The 17,787-nt window shown below is 36.6% G+C and overlaps 1 protein-coding gene across 9 annotated transcripts in view; it reads right to left on the bottom strand.

Moving 5' to 3' along the window:
* LOC106057125 (transcription factor IIIB 90 kDa subunit-like) overlaps nt 1-15,029 on the bottom strand; it is a 63,885-nt gene extending 48,856 nt beyond the window's left edge. Inside the window, exons 1-2 of one of the 9 annotated variants that reach the window (XM_056024491.1) lie at nt 14,939-15,029; nt 1,380-1,577 (exon numbers count right to left, since the gene is read on the bottom strand). In XM_056024491.1, coding sequence (XP_055880466.1) covers nt 1,380-1,560 — 181 coding nt within the window. In that variant the 5' untranslated portion in view covers nt 1,561-1,577; nt 14,939-15,029. Of the gene's footprint in view, nt 1-1,379; nt 1,578-2,211; nt 4,602-6,707; nt 6,726-7,064; nt 7,366-7,411; nt 7,428-7,471; nt 7,488-14,938 lie in introns of those variants that run through there. The other 8 variants (XM_056024493.1, XM_056024492.1, XM_056024485.1 and 5 more) reach the window with 8 other exon arrangements.
* Between the last annotated feature and the right edge of the window lie 2,758 nt (nt 15,030-17,787).

The following is a 17,787-nucleotide window of genomic DNA, read 5'->3' as shown; positions in this document are numbered from 1 at the left end:
TTTTGTTCCTAAAAGAACAGGCACATGCAACCTTTCCATCCATCTTGGATTTGTCAATGTAAATGGTGTCACAATCTCCATAGGTGTCCTGCAGTTCCCTAAATTGGACTTGTAGTGTGTTAGGGTTTGTATTTTCTTTTTTAAAATTAAGAAGGAATAAATTTAATTTAGGTTTATTCATCAACCAAGGAGGATTCTGAGGGATTTCTATTATTGAGACTTGGTCAATGGGTGGGGTTAAATTTTGAATGGATTCTCTCATTCGAAGGCCCAAAAGCTGTATGACGTTAGACCTCTGATTGTATAGTTCTACATCAGAATGGTTAAATATTGAGTCGAAAAATGAGTTTGTGGAGTTGTATTTTAGCTTGACTATAAAATGCATTGCAAGCTTTTTCATTCTGATGTCCATGAGGAGTTCTCCAGTCTCCACATGGAGACTTGGGATTAGTGATGTTCAAAATGCACAGAGACAGAGCAGCAGGGCAGCATTTTGTATTGGCTTCAATATTTTAAGGCACAATTTCAATTTCAAGTGCTCCATACATTATAGATCCATAGTCTAACTTGGATCAAATCAGACTCCCTTTTAGCAACAGCAAGGTATCTCTGTCACAGTACTGACAGTGCTCTAAGTATGTTTAATGACTTTTGGCATTTCTTCTTTAGTTCTTTAATATGGAGGAGAAAATTTAATATTGAATCTATGGTAAGGCCCAAAATTTAGTAGTTTTAACAATGATCTTCTTTTAGTCTAAAAATAAATCAGGGTCTGGATGAATTCGCTTAAATTACAAAAATGCATGCTAACTACTCAAATACCAGATCTCCAAAAGTGCTAAGCAATGAGGAGTGCAGTTTAATGTCATATCTCGGAACAAACCATCATAATGAAGCCTACAAATACATTTATAAACCTGAACCAAATGTCACACATATAAAACACACCGGTCACAACAAATAATTAGTAACTTAGAGGCATCAATTTTAAGTGAAATAAAATGCCTATGTGAAAATAGTGCTTAAATTTTTATCAGTTCAGCTTTTTAAATAAGTTGGAATTCCAATTTACATACTTTAGTCATAGTTCATGTATAGTATAAATTAATTTTTATAAAAATCATAAGAAAAAAATGTATAGAGAAAAGAAACATTGAATGACGTCCATTAATATGTTGCCTTTTAATGAGACAATTTTTTTCATTCTGAAGACTAAAATTATTTTGGAAAGAAAAAAATTATTATCCCAATCCAATATCTATTAGTGAAAATAAAATTAAACAAATAAAGAAAAAAAAAGACATCCATTAAATTATTGTGGGTGTGAAAAACAACAGTTGTTTTATATCTAATAAAAAAAAAACATAAATTACAAATACCATCATTTGAGACAAATTGGCCAATCACAGAAGCCCCTCCAGCTGCATTCTCTTGATATTGTACTTCTGAGACAATAATTTGATCCTCTAGAACTGTACCACAATTAGTACACACTGCATCTCCTCTGACTGGATCAGCATCAATTTCTGTACATCCACATTGTGAACATGCCCTAGGCATTTTTAAATATCAGGTATCTGAAAAAACAATTATACCCAGTTTTTTGTTGTAAAACTACTAACCAATAATTCAGATAATAGATTTGTATTTGTAAAACTCTTGAAGTAAACTAGTAGCTATCGTAAAGTATAGATTTCTTAAAACTAAATGGGCAGTATATGACATTAGGGATTTGTATATTTTGATAGTAATTTATAAATTAAAACTTCATCCCAAAGAATAATTTAGAGTTTAGGATATTGTAAAAGTATTTTCTAAAAATTATGAATGATTTAAATTAGCATGAGAATCTGGTATACTAGAACGGATTGCGCCAAAAAACCCAACAACATAGAGCCTATATAAGATTCATTTTGTGTTATTGTTTTTTCATTAGGAGGTGTGGGGGGAGTAGGGGAAAAGTCATACAATAATTCACAGGTCCAAAGCATGTTTGTGTATGTGTGTGGTTGAGAGACATTATAAAGTGGCTGATTCCAATTCACCTAAAAAATCTAAGAGGGAATGCATTATGATGAGCAGGAACAAAAAAAAGGGTTCCGGAAAGAGAGAGACGTAAAGTGAGATATGATAATAATAATAATAAGGCTTGTCTTAAGATCTTCGGACTGCAGTATTTCCCATGGCTACGCAACCCTAGCTGTGACCTACATATTTTGCCACATCCAGGAAAAGCATGACCATTGTCCGCCCGTGGTGGGTTAAGATTTTCTTTTCACTGTCTGTGTCTGCCCTCGGCAGCGAATTTGGTCTCAAATGTGTAAACAGAGATAAAGACACAGTCAAAATGAATGGAAACAATTAATACAAGTAAATTTATGAATAGATCTATATATCGTCTAGATCTAGAACTAAGAATCAAAACAATTAGAGTTATTGTAAATGATTATTAAATGTCTTGTTAGAAGGGGATATTATTATGTATTTTAAGTTCACCACAGTAGTTGAGGTGTTTTATGATATGAGTTACAATTAAAGGGAATAATTAAAACTTTTTTTTTAGTGCTTAACTATCTTTTGTTCCAGTTTTTCTATGTTTATTTTCACACATTTTCTCTTTCTTTATTTTAGATCTAGATTTGGAAAAGGTTGAAATAAACAATAACAATTAATAAAATTGAATGAAAAGATCTACATCTACTTTTGACCAACGTACGTGTATAGATAAGATTCAAAGAAGAGTGTGCTGTGTTTAAAGCTGTAAATTACTCGCCTTTTGAGTAAAGGATGCAAAAAACAAAAACAAAAAAGGGTGAAATTGATTCTAGATCTAGATCTATATTATTATTGAAGAGATCTAAATCTTATATAGATCTATCAGTTTCATATTTCTCACGGCTATGGCCAAACTTTGACGAACAATGCCCCGCTGCCGGAAAGAAGAGGAAACCCTGTCTCATATTCTTGTTGACTGCCTGAGACTTGCTCCATCTTGAGAGGTCTGGGAAACCAAAAATTCTTGACATGTAAATTTTCATGAAAAGCTGAATCTAGTTTCCGTAGCTTGTTTGGGTAGCAAATTTTTCTCAGACCGGTTCTGCTGACTAGGTCAAAAGCTTTGGTCACATCGATCCCAATGCTCTACCGGAGGACTAATCCTTCCAGCCTTGCTATAAATTGGAGTTCAACTCAGGTCACATTGATAAATGTTATAAAGAGGGGCTGTTTTTGTTCTCTGTTCTTCTCCTGTAGCTGCTGCAAGTACAAAATCAAATCTGTTGTATATCTACCTGCCCTAAAGCCACACTGTGACTCAGGATAAACTAGTTCCGACACAATCTGTAGCCACTTTAGTATTACTCTTGCATAAGCCTTTCTGACTATGCTCAACACTATTCGGCATCTTCTTTTTACTTGCCCTCACCAGTGCTTTTAAATCCCTGGAAGATGGAGTATGCATCCACAATAGATCTAATGGAAAGCTTTAGAACCTGGCTCATTTAAATGCCAAAACAAAAAGACAGTGTATCTTGATTGGGAAAATGCTGTTTGACATAAGATGCAGCATTTACATCTCATTCACAAGAAAGATTACAAAGGCTAATAAATGCTTTGACAGATGCATGTCAAGAGTTCAGTCTTACAATAAGACTCACCAAGAATGAATTTCTGGCACAAGATGTCACAGAAACATCCAAGATACATATTGGAAATCACACCCTTACACTGGTGCAGGAATTTACCAACCTGAGATTAACTATCACCAGTACCCTAAATTTAGACACTGTGTTGACAAAAAGAATTGGAAAGGTTTCTGCAGCAATGGCATAACTCCAATTGTGTCTGGAAAAATGAGAAATTGACCAAAGCAACCATAAATGTTAGTCTACAATGCTTGTTTAGTGAGCACTTTTCTATATAGCAATGAGGGCTGGTCAAAATGCTATACATGTATCAAGGAGCATAGATTGTTTTTATATGCGCTGCCTGTAATGCATAATGTGCATCTCCTGTAGGAATCATATCTCCAATCAGGACATTTTCAAACTGGCCAATAAGTACAGTACCAATGCTCTTTTGACACAGAGAAGGCTATGTTGGCTTGGATATGTCACCCACATGCCAGATGGAAGAATTTTTAAAGACATCTTCTATGCTGAGCTTGTGGAAGGAGTTAGACCCAAGAGACTAACCTACAGAGATATCTGCAAGCAAGACATGAGAACTTCAGGCATAAATGAAAGTATGTAGGAGGAAATAGCTCAAGATTGGACAGCACGGAGACAGACTGCATGCTGGTACAAACCTCAAAGAGAGAAAAAGAAATTAAATTGCCTAATTCAAGAGAAAGCCCTTAAAGAGATACATTCACATGCAAGAACTATTGCAAATTTTGCAGCTCCAGAATTGGCTTGATTAGTGACACCTGATTCTGCCCCGTCTCAAGAAGAAACTAAAACAATGACTAATCTGGGCACATCCATCGTCTTTCAAGACATAATGAGCCATGATATAGAATCTATCGAGGCGACAGGGCACGCTCAAGAGTTTGGACACCATGGAAAGATCACTCTTTTATTTTTGCAACTCGGACAGAGGGAGTTATCCAAGATATTTAAGAGGCAAAAAAAAAAGAGGGGGGGGGGGGGGAAATAGTATTCATCTGTCACTAAGTAGCAGAACCGGACTTAACCATTGTAGAGCCCTATGCGAAATGGATTTCGCGGGGCCAAGTTTGGATAAGGATACGGATAATAAGTGAAAATTAAGAGTTTGTATTAGAAAATAAATTCGTCTTTGCATTTTATTCATTCTTTACGACGTACAGAATTAATTTACGAGCCTTGCATGTAGCAAAGTCATACAGTACATCATAAAAATTCTATTTCCTACATAGATCACTCTCAATAGCAAGAATTACCAAATGTTTCAATCTATCTACGAGAATTGTTGATCTTAAGTAATTCTTCATTATTTTGAGGTGCGAGAAGCTTCTTTCACTAGATTCCACAATAGCGGGTATTGCATAATGCTGGGTTTTTTTTTATCGCGCGTAGGATTATCGTTTTCCATATTGAATGACACCCCAAAATGACAATTTTCGTCTATATAATTCAGGAGATTTGTATGAATTTTCAAAAGATTTTAATAATTCCCGGATATTTCCAGAACTTTTTCGTATATTTTGCAATTTCAGGAGATTTCCAGGACCTCCGGTTAAATCGACAGGAGTAAGCAGGTAATCTGTTAAAGTTATAAAATGGTTTCATTTAATAATTTATACACCTAAAATTAGCGTGGGTCCTATAAAAGTGCAGGCCCATATGTTGCAGTGGCCTAATGTCGGCCCTGCAAAATCGCGGCGTATGGTACGCCGCCGGTCGACTAGTCTATCTATACTAGTCATAGTGACTCATTGTATAGAACGCTTTAGACTATAGATCAATATAATAACATATAAAGATAGTATATTATAGATTAAATACATAGATCTAGGTCTAGAGCCTAGAGTACAGTTACAGTAGATTATTCTAGACTTAGACATAAAGTAACTACTCTAGTAACTAGAGTCTGGATTCTAGACCTAGGTCTAGAGCCTAGGGCCTAGAGTTACAGTAGAGTATTCTAGACATAGACACAAAGTAACTACTCTACTAACTAAAATTAACTAGACTTAGGACTTAATGTCAACCTTAACATCAACAGCAAGGAAAGTGGATTCCAGCACACAATGAATTAGAAGGCAATGAAAAAGCAGACATACTCACCATAGTGGCCAAATATGGAAGAATGAACAAACAAATGAAAATCCCTCTCTACCAAGAAGAAATGATGAAAATAGTAGAGTGTAGAAAAAATGAGAATTGGACCAGCTCACATCCCAATTACAAGAAAAAGGACACCTATTATAAGCTATCTCGACATGACCAATGCATAATTTTTCGACTCAGAACTGGACACAACAGAATGAGATAACATATGTTCCGGAAGCTAAAAGTCGGGACTAGCGAAACCTGCCCTTGTGGAACATCACCAGAGAATGCTGACCATGTCCTTCAATGCTGCATACTATACTATATCAAGAGACCTGAACAAAACTCTGGCCCCAAAACCCTCCTATAGAAGAAAAACTATGTACAGAGAACTGCCTGATCTAGAAACCACTGCATAGTTCATCTCAGATAGGATTACTGATCTGAATAGAACCCTCTTGATTCATTAATGACAGTACCATACTTTAATTACTTACATACTATCTAGTCTACTCTATGTCTACTAGCCAGATCTAGATCTATAATAATTTATAATTCTATTCTTACTTAATTCTATAAAAGACTATAGTTATAGTATATATATATATATATATATATATATATATATAAATATATAATTATATATATAATATATATATCTATAGATAATATTATTATAATATTATCTACATTGATTCGAGCAAACACCAATGCTACTGTAGCCTACTCAGTAACTCTACTTTACTTAGTTAAAGACTCTACTAAACTAGATTCCTAAATGACAAATACTTACTAACTTACTGCTAGTTAGAGACAGTAGAGAAGGATAAAAAAAATATTAAAAATAAAATGCTAAAAATAGATCTAGTAAATAGATTTTTTCTAGATCTAGATTTAAAATTTAAAAGATGAAATTTCAAAAGACTCAATCACTTTTAACAATCTTATTCTTACTCGAGTCAAGTGAGTAAGTTGTCAAGTGAGTCAAGTGTATCGATTCGAACTAAACTCACTATACAATAAGAATATAAGAGTATACTTTATTAATTTTATACTAACTAAAAATACTAGGTTACTAGACAAGTGACTAGATCTAGAATTGCTAGATTAGTCAAAATCTACTGATTCTAAAAAAAAGTGCACTGAGTACCACTCACATCAAGTGATGATCAAGTATGATTAAGCATATAATATATATAAATATAAATTATATCATATTGATCATATTCATTATATTGAGTCATTAAATTTTTTTTTATTCATATATATATATAATTATGATATCTAGAAAAGATCTATAAAGTATAATACATTAATACTAATACTATTCACTGAATTCAGCCTCAGAGGCTCAGTATTGACAATGAATTATTGACAATCATATGGAGATGGTCATGGACGTCATGGTCAATATAATGGATATGATCCGATAAAGTTGATAAAGCGATATGGATATGACTGATATTCAGTCATCAGTGTTATCAGATATGGCATAGATCCGATATAATCTAGATCTATAGACTCTAGTCAAGAATTCTAGATCGAAGTACAGAGATATCTCTAGACTAGAGACCACTAGAGTCACTCTAGAGTCTAGAGACAACATGTATAATATATAAATGTATATAGGTATGTGCTACAAAAAAAATTATATGTACATATCTATGTATCTTGATCACCGATCTATATAGATCTAAAGATATTGAATATTTTCATACATGGAGGAAAAACTATAAATAGCTAGCTTTTTTGGTGTTTCCGCTGCATAATCAAAGATGTTATTCCGGAAGCGCTATCCCGGGACGCACATTTGAGGCCCTCAGAAGGGGCCGGGCGTTGCCGAAGACATGCGCAGATGACGAAATGAAAAAATAATGGCGTAGTCTGTAATTAATCATTAATGTGGTAAAATATTCAGGTTGCAACTGGGGTCGCGTGGTCATATAAAGTAGGCCTACTGCACTCATTCTTAATCTTATAAATTCCTTTTTGAATATTAAGTAAAAAAAACAAAAACTAGACGGCCCCCATCGAAGTCATCAATGGACCATAGTCTTGTTTTGATCGTTTAAATTGATAAAATAGTAAAATATTGTTATAACCCTAGTGACGGACTGAAAGGGTTAATGTTAATGAAAAGGCCTACTGACACACATGATTCACACAGGTCAAGGGCTGTTGAACAAGGGACATTACTGCTAATGCACGCAATATGACCAATGTAATGGTCATGCGACCAAAAAGCCTTTACAGACGAGAGACTGTGTTAGAAAGGACAGTTGAGTCCAGGACGCAAGGCAGTAAGGAGGACAGTGTGCTACAAAGTGAGTCCTTGAAAAAGTAGCTGTACGAGTCTAGAAGTAGACAGAGAAAGACTTGTAGTGTTCAAATGTGTTAAAGCATTTGAATTTGATGTAGCCAATTGTGTTGTATTGGCTTTTCATGTATTAGTCATTAAACCGCCACATTGTTACTTGAGACTTGTTGTCAAGTTATTGTGTAAGATGTGCTGTGTTGTGTTTAGAAGTGTTTACAGAAGGCCTGGTAGAGAATATCGTAACACTGGTGTCAGAAGTGGGATTGCTTATGGCTTCTGTGAAACTGCTGGATGAACTAGATCTAAAAGAGCTTCGGTGTCGTGGACTGAAATGCTTTGAAAGAAACAATGAAACTCTTAAAGAACGCCTCCGACAAGCTTTGCTGGACGATGGTGAAGATCCGGACACCTACATGTTCGAGTTAGAACCCAATGTTGTAGAGCTCTTGATCACCTTTCAAGAACAGATGTTAGCTGGCTTCCAGAATGTGATCAACGGTGACTTGCAGAAAGAGACAGGTGAAGAAACACGAGAGGAGACCAATAGCTCAACCAACGCTTTTGCTGCAGACGTACCTAATGTGAGTGCCTCCGTCAGCCAGACAGAACAAGACAACGTTGTGTCTTACCCCAAGCTTGTAGCTGAGGACATTCATCTGGCAATATGCCAGAGCTGATGAGAGGAACTCAAATCTTGATGGCTGCACCCAGATGTTTGTCAAGAACTGTGCTGACGGGGCCGCCTCGCAGGGAGGGTGCGAGCACCGGAAGACTTATCAACAAAGTCTTGACCAAACCGACGTTTGTCCTGTAACCAGTATCAGCAAGAGAAGCGCTGATGGTGGTGTAGCAGATGGACTTGTGCACATAAAACGTTACCCACTTGCCCCACAGACATTTCCAGACACACTTGAAGATTATGCAGTGTTTACAGAAGTTCTGATAGAGAAGATCGTAACAATATCATTTAGCGATTTTTTTCACATAAAAGCAAACAGGATAACACTTCGTGTTTGATAAGAATCTTCTAAATCTTCTGGAATAAGTAGAGATCCAACTGATCACCTAAAAGTAGAGTAGAGATCCAACTGGTCACATAAAAACAGAATGGAAACCTCCCAGACAGTGTCGGTGGCACCTGGTGCGGTAGCTCAGGGTGTGATCCCTTCCCATCAACTTTCTTCAAATATGTTCCAATAAACACTATTGCTAATTAGTTCTTTTTGTTGAACAAATACAGTGAGCTGATTACCTACTATTATTGATTTTTACTTAAATGTAAAATGAGTGTATTATATAATCCCACTGTTTATGTCATTTATTCAAATGTTATTGCAAATTTTATAATGATATTTAATTAAAATTAGAAACAGACTTAACATCACCTGAACAGGTTACTTTTGTTATACTTTAAGACAGAAGTAGTATAACGTTGTGCTTTGACATTTAAACTTAAACTACCATCTAGACGTGTCTAGGCATGTTTGGGCATATATTTAGAGATTTTAATATAATTATCTTTTTCGATGTGTCTGCTTCTGCCTAGATATAATTTTTTTTTCAACTTGGTTGTCATCCTCAAAATGGTTTCACCCGGTGCGACCGCAGCCTTCGCACCCCCCCCCCCCCACCCCCAGGACGCTACAGCTCCAAGATACGTACCTCTCCCCAACAATGTCGATTACTATTTAAAAAATTAGCCCGCACAAATAAAATCAACCGATTTCCCATGCGAACAGCATAGTGCACTATTACCCACTAAAGCAGGCCTACTAATCCTGATTCCTGATCATAATCGCTCTATCTACTTTATAGGTCTAGACTCGAGTCTAGACTATAGTGTATATAGGCCTACTATAGCCTATTATATAGCTCTAGAATATAGAATAGGCTATATATAGAATCTAGAGCTAGAATAGATCTAGAATATATCTAAAATTAAGAGCTAGACTAGATCTAAATTTCTAGACTAGTTCTAGATGTCTAGATATCTAGGTCTAGACCTAGATCTAGTATCTAGCTAGACTAGGACTACTCTAGATCTCGAATCTAGACTAAATCTAGAATCCAGGCTATATAAAGGGGCCTATTTAGAATCTAGACTAGAATCTACACTAAACCTAGATATATAATCTAGATCTAGAATAGAATTCGTATGACTTTAAATCTTAAAATTACTAGATCTAGAGTTAGGCCAATATTATGATCAGGATTATATAGAATCATGATTTATCATGTAGATCTAGATTCTAGTAGCCGTATTCTCTAACTATTTTCCATAGTCAGTGATTCTCGGTGGACACTATCAAACGCTTTTTTGAAGTCCACGAAACTGAGCGTTATTATATTATGCCGTTGCTGGTACTCAAGACTTTGTTCTATGATATTTCGTAGAACGAAAATCTGCTATGTACATGATCTGCCTCTTCGGAAACCTGCTTGTTCTTCTCTGAGCCTTTCATCCAGTGGCGTAGCTAGAGTATATGATGCCTGGTGCGGTACCTCATCTTGATGCCCCCCCCCCCAAAAAAAAACAATAACATTTAACTAATTAATAACATTGCAAAACCTTACTTTTTTTTCAAAATAATATGTATTCATTAATCAAATATTGTTAATTCTTTCATGACCTTAATGACCTTTCATGACTGCAGCATTATCATAGCCTTGACCCCTGCAGTCCATTATGTCTAAGCCATCCAAACGCAATTTCTCTAGAATCATCTCAGCGATTCCAGCATCATGCGTGTCCTTTGTGTCGATGAAGTCAACAAAAGGCTCACGAACCTGCGCCCCGTCATTCTCCATGACAACATATATACCGTAAAATTTGGGAAATTTGATCCAGCTCTGAAATGTCAGGTGTACTGTCAAAAATAATAGAGAAATATTTGGCTTGTTTTACTTGCTGTATGATTTGTTTTTTAGCGTGATCCCCCAATATTGTAATAAATTCATTTTGTATTTGTGGAGACATATGTATGTATTCGGTCTGGAACAAAGCTTAGTTCGAAGCACATGCTCCCTCAAGAGTGGATCGTACTTTGATAGTAATTTTACTAACTCTCCAGGTTTTCGTCTCTTGTATAATCAAATCTTGGGCCTTGTTGTCAATATTGTTCCCTACTCTCAAGCAAACTTCAAGTTCCCTCCAAGCAAGCGATGACTAATTGTGAGCTCTGCTAGTCTCAAGTTTTTCTATTTTCGAGGATAACCTTCACCACTCATTGAATCCATCTTTGGATTTAAATGAAGATTTGGTACTTGATCTTGTTGAGAAGAATGTGCATGGGAAGCAAAATAAGGATTCTTTTTTTTTTGGGCGAATAACACATCCACTTTCTAAGAACTTTCTCGCCGTTTGACATTTGCCGGAAAAACCAAGCCTTTGAAAGCTTTCTAGCCTTTCCTTTTGCTGATTCTTGATGTATATACGCCTCTCCGAATTGACTGTCCATACGCTGAACTGTTTCAGATCCTTGAGTGAGAAGGGGTATGCGAATATTATCTGTGATGACATCAGGCCAATCTCCAATGTCGTTCAGTCTAGAGTTTATTATCCTGCTTTCTGTATTGTTTACACTGTCTGATGGTTCAGCTTCTTCAGTATGAATTTTTGAGGACATGCTTGTGTGCTGTCCTTTAGTCTCTAGAACCTGCGGTATTGAAGTATTTTCTTCTTTTCACGATGTCGGCCTCATCATTTTTTTCTGGATTCAATGATAACCGTCTCATCTTGCTTTGTTGCTTTTTAATTGTTCAGTTAAAGTTCATACCCATTAACAGCTCGCCTATAGTCGGTGGACTCTGGCAATGATGTGACTTGAAATTGTCTCGATGCTTCTTTAGACTACAAATTTAAGAAACGCACCTCACTGCGGTCAAAGAAACTGCTTTATGCGGATGACATTGTCCTCTGGTCAACCGGCAAGAAAGCCAACCAAATACAGGCGCATTACAAGCAGACCTCCTCGTATTGCGACAAATGACAGATTCAGATAAACGTTGCCAAAACGACCTGGTCCCTGTTCAGCCTACGGATCGACATTCTTAAGGCTCTATTCGAGCTTCAACTCGGTGGGCTGCGACTCCAACGTGAAAACACGCCAAATATCTAGGGGTAACCCTGGATAGAAAGTTGTCAATGCTCCAGCACGTCCAGGAAGTTGAAAGAAAAGCCTCGGAGAAGTTAGCGTTACTAAGAAAGCTGGCCAGCACAAAGTGGGGTGCCAAAGCTTACATGCTACGCACATTGTACTTAGGGGCAGTCAAATCACAAATTGAGTACAGCTCAAGTATATGCTAGTAAAACTGCCCTCGAATCACTCGACCAAGTACAATCACAGGCACTAAGGTTCATTTGTGGCACCTTTCGAACAAACCCAACAAACGCTGCTGAAATCTTAACAAACGTGGCCCCTTTACATTTAAGGAGGGAGAGGGCGATACTTACAGCCTATGAGCGCTATAAAAGGGGCAACTCTAGGCTACCCACCTCAATATTAGTGCGACAGTGGAGAGAGAGGAACCGCATAAAATGCGATCGCTCCTCCACATTGCGGCCAATTTGTCAAAATCAGCTGGGCTCTCCACTGACAGAATCCCAATTGGAATAATTAGTACTTGCCCTCCGTGGAGGAGAAGTCGGCCCACAAATAAGCATGTCCCTTATAGGGCAAGAGGGAGCCACCAAGAGGCGATTAGCACCTGCCATACTCCAAAACTTGGCAACAGCTACACTAAAGTCCTACCCATCAGATGCCATTTTCTGTCATACCGATGGGTCGGTAATAAGGGACCCCGATAGATCTGGGTATGGGGCCCTTATGGTCTACCCAGACCGGACAGAACCAGAGATGCCGATTTCTCCGTCTGAGCTTAAAAGGGGTTTTGAGGCGCCAACCAGACTAGTTAGTCTTGAGCATTGTTCATCATTTTGTTTACGTTACAGTATTACAATTAATTATGAGCTTGCGTTCCCAGAGATATTTTTATATGTATTTTTGTTGTATAGGTTAGATCTATATTTATATACTTTATTTGTATAGGTTAGTGTCAGATTTTATAATTGTACTCCCGCATATTTATATAGGTTAGTGCGGGATAGTATAAAAGTGATGTACTACATGCTGTCTTAAAACAGTTCAGTGTACAGTTGACCAGTGGTCAGTACCATATCTGTCTGTGTGACAGCTGAAGATCTTTGGTCTGTCGTCTAATTATTTTATTATTCTGTACCTGGCACGGCCTGTAAGTTTGCTATTACTATTGCTTTTAGCTGCTGATTATAGCTGCTGTGTTACTGCTGCTATTACTCTGCTGTTTTAAACTGCTTTTAGCTGCTGAATGTAACTGCTGTTTTAACTGCTGTGTTATTGCTGCTGTAGAGTGTAGATCTAGGCTAGGAAATCTAGTGTTATTTTCATAGTTTGTTTCTGTAGTGTTGCCTTAGTCAAGCTTATTATAGTGGCTTAGTTATAGTCTTGTTCTGTTCTTATTTATCTTTTTGTTTTATTTATCTTGGGGGAGCTACCACCTTCTACCAAGCGCGTCCCCAGGTGGCGGATAGGGGAAAGACCCTTAGATATAAGGGTTAGCTGTGAATAGCAAATAAACAGCCGCGGACCAACTGGTTTGCAGTCATGGAGGATGAGGTGAAGTATTCCAGTGGTTAGAATATTTACTAAAAACATCTCAGAAATCCAGGGAAATGATTGCAAAAGGCGAGTATAGGGCGCTCTAACTCTAAACCCGGGTAGATGAAACCCGTTAGCTAGGGATAGCAGTTCATCTAGGAGAGAAAACTCCGAAAATAAACACCTGCTGCCTTGCAGATGATCTTGGATGATCAAAGGCTATGGGAGCACACCCAGAAAGAAAAGCAGGCTGAAGTCGGAGTCAATGGGCCTCCTGGCGCATAACACATTGACACGCAACCTCATCTATGTTGGAGTTCAGTAACGATTCTAATAGATGTGGCGTCCTGCCTGTGGAATCCCGCCGCGCAGGTAGGGGGCCGGGCTCTCCGCCTCGAAGGAGCCCACACAAGCGAGACCAAGAGGCCCGTATAAGACATTGGCCCCAAATCACCCCAATAGAAAGAAAACTGTATGGAGAGCTCCCTGATTTGGAAACCACTGCGCAGTTCATCTCATGTATTGGTCTAGTCATATGAACACTCCAACATAACAATGAGAACGATGAAGAAGAAGAAGAAGAAGTTTTATTTATTTTGAAGTAAAGTTTCGTTATCTTGCTTTCATTTAGTTTAGGTTAGTATGTCTGGTTACTTAGGCGACTCTAGCCCCTTGGTCACCATACCGAGGTGCACAGATTGAGCCCACCCAGTAGCGCTAAATCTGACTACTGTTTAAATAATTTAATGTTGAGCAGCAGAGAATAGGTCTCTCCCACTCGCGCCTGCCTGACCTGCTCACATTTTTGGTGTCTTGAGTGGCCAGATACGCATATTTTTTTTTTTTTGGGATTAGGATAGATTAGGTTCGTGTTAGAGTTCATTGATATGAAGTAGAGCTAGTGGAAGTAGATCTAGGTAGCTCGATTTCCGCGTATAAACACCGGAAGTAGTATTCCATTTTTCCTTTCAAAGTCTGCCTAGGTCCAAAACGATTGTATTTTGAATTTCATAGTAAAATTAAAATTTCTTAATTTTTTGTACAAAATTTGTGCTCAATGTAACCTGGAATGTTGATATTTTTAAAAGGAATGTCCCGATTACGCCAGTGTTGGCTTGTTTTTATTTGTTTGAAGATCAAATGACTGCATATTTTTGTTTTTATGTTTGTCAATTGAATTAGTCCACTTGCCAAGCTATTCTCAACCTAATTCAATTAAAAAAACGACTTACAGTGAAGTCTTCTCGATTCACTCAAATTTGTGACCAATTATTGATAGTTGACATTTTCAGCACTGAACACTATATTTTATGACAGAGTTGGCAGAAATATTTTTATCCATGAAATCAAGAGCTTTGTTAGAACATATATACAGCCATCACTGTCAGTACACATTTAAATCCTTCTCAATCAGCCCCCTATTTATAACCATCTATGATTTGAATATTTTCTTTTTAAAAGCAATTGATTAATCTACATATAAAATTTAATATTTTTACATAAGGTTAAATATTTTTCTAATTATTCCAATTCAGTCAGATTGTCTTTCTAACAGACGTGAAAACAACCCTCCAAAGCTTGCAAAACTCTTGATTCCCCTTGTATTAAAAACCTCAGAACAGCACTTACAAAGCTCAACAACAACAGCAAAAAAACTGTTATTCAATGGATACCAGCTCACATACAACTAGCAGGAAATGAGAAGGCTGACACACTCGCCAAGATAAAATAAATGAGAAATGGACGAGCTCCCATCCAAATCACAAGAAAGATGACGCTTGCTAAAAGCTATCCCGACGAGACCAATGTCTAATCTTTCGACTCAGGACCGGACACAACAGAATGCGACAACACATGTACCGGAAGCTCAAAATTGGAACCAGTGAAATCTGCCCATGTGGAGTATCACCAGAGGAACACGTCCTCCAAAACTGCTCTCTCTACCAAGAGGCCCGTATAAGACATTGGCACCAAATCACCCCAATAGAAAGAAAACTATATGGAGAGCTCCCTGATTTGGAAACCACTGCGCAGTTCATCTCATGTATTGGTCTAGTCATATGAACACTCCAACATAACAATGAGAGCGATGAAGAAGAAGAAATTCCTATTCAATACAGTATAGGATTTGATGTGATCTATTAGGGTAGTTCTGTATAATTTTAAACAAAAATTCTTAGTTATCTTTTAAATTAGTTTGTACCACTAGTAATATTCATAGAATTTAATCTTTGTTTTCATCACATAATGATCAACTACTCTAGATAAGTTATTATAATTATTTTACTATTACTATTATTATTATATTTTACACTATTAATTTAAAGATTTTTTTTATTAACAATATTATATAGCTATTATTGTTTTATACAAAAATATAATAAATTTAATTAAATTTTAAAGGCAATACTATGATAGTTTTTTCATATTTAGGTGAAAGATATCAAGGACCCTTTACATTCCATTAAAAATTGCTAGATTCGCAAGAGTTGCTATTTAACTCTCTGATGAATGCTTTTGGTTGTCCTCTAATTAATTATTAAACCATGATATCTCCTATTAGTAAACTCCACTTAATTTTTAAATCAAACTCAGTCTACACTGGACATACTAATGAGACAGTTTCCTCATCCAGACCTGCCTACCGTTACGCAAAATCTCCCAAAAAATGACCGTCAGTACGCAAATACACATTGAACCCGTCACGTTACGCATTTCGTATCCTTTTTTTTTTTCCTCTCTTGACTAGCTTACGAGCGGTCACGGAGGTCACGCTAAGCCGTCCTGTTGGGGGGGGGGGAACAGAAAAAGGTGGGGGAACACATTGTGTCCAGATCTATACGTTGATTGGTTCTTAAAAGCAATTAGGTTTAGTCTAGAAATGAAGAACGCGAGAGTGAGGGAGTGGCGGGTTGGTACCGTCAGTTAGCTGATACACCAACGTGAATTTTTTTTTTTTGTAAGTTCATTAGTAGAAATTAATTATGTTTAATCCCTGATTCCCGTATTTATTTCTATAGAAAACAAATATCGAAGTGCTATCAATTCAAAACACATTGAGTGACATTGTAGATATCTAGTCTAGATCTAGAATGTAGATAACATTATTAACATGTTATACAGGAATAGATCTAGCTAGAGTCTAGCTAGTCATGTGCTTACGTTATGTCATGATTTTCTACATTACTCTACTCTACAATCTAGATCCAATTTAGTTGTAGTATGATTTAGATTGACTAGATCTAGATCGATAACTATACTACCATCTAGTCTAGATCTAGACTAGATTCTTAGTCTTAGTATAGGATAGATCAAGAATGAAGGTAGGCCTACGAAAGTTTGGAGTAGACCTACGTTTGTAGCGGATCAACGGCATCGGTAACACTCTTGAGCCCAGATCTAGAGTAGATTATATTCATTATATAGACATAGATCCAGATCTAGTCTAGATATCATCTCTATTGTCGTATTGATTTAGATTATAGATCTAATCATGACATCTAGATCTAATATATATATATATATATATATATATATATATATATATATATATATATATATATATATATATATATATATATATATATATATATATATATATATGACAAAATAGTGGATCGCGTAAGTGTTACGCATTCTGGTGCCAAAATACGCATTATGACCATCAGCGTTACGCATTTGGACTTTTTTTGGTAGGCAGGTCTGCATTACTAAGGGATATATCAGACTCATCAGTGGGTACAAAATGAATGTGCTTCACAACACAATGCTTGGGCTGAAAGAATCTGAAGTTTCTTAATTTATTATCATGAAAAGCACCAAATGCTAAAGTGGCTATTTTTAGATGGTAAGACAAAAGTCAAGGGCAACAACTTTCATTATCTTTGCACTAAAAGAGAGATGAGCCAAACACAAATTTTCATTTTGTTTATTGAGAAAAAGATTTGTGGAAATTATTATGGATTAATTAATTGAGAGTGGACAGATGAGAAAGAAATGAAATGGCAAATGAAATAAAAGCTGCTTTCAAAGACAATGGTGTGCCAAATCCTCAAACACATGTTTTGATCAAAGAAAATAT

The sequence above is a fragment of the Biomphalaria glabrata genome, chromosome 3 (assembly GCF_947242115.1).
Source record: "Biomphalaria glabrata chromosome 3, xgBioGlab47.1, whole genome shotgun sequence".
NCBI classification, from domain to species: domain Eukaryota; kingdom Metazoa; phylum Mollusca; class Gastropoda; family Planorbidae; genus Biomphalaria; species Biomphalaria glabrata.
This window is presented reverse-complemented; position numbering and strand designations above follow the sequence as displayed.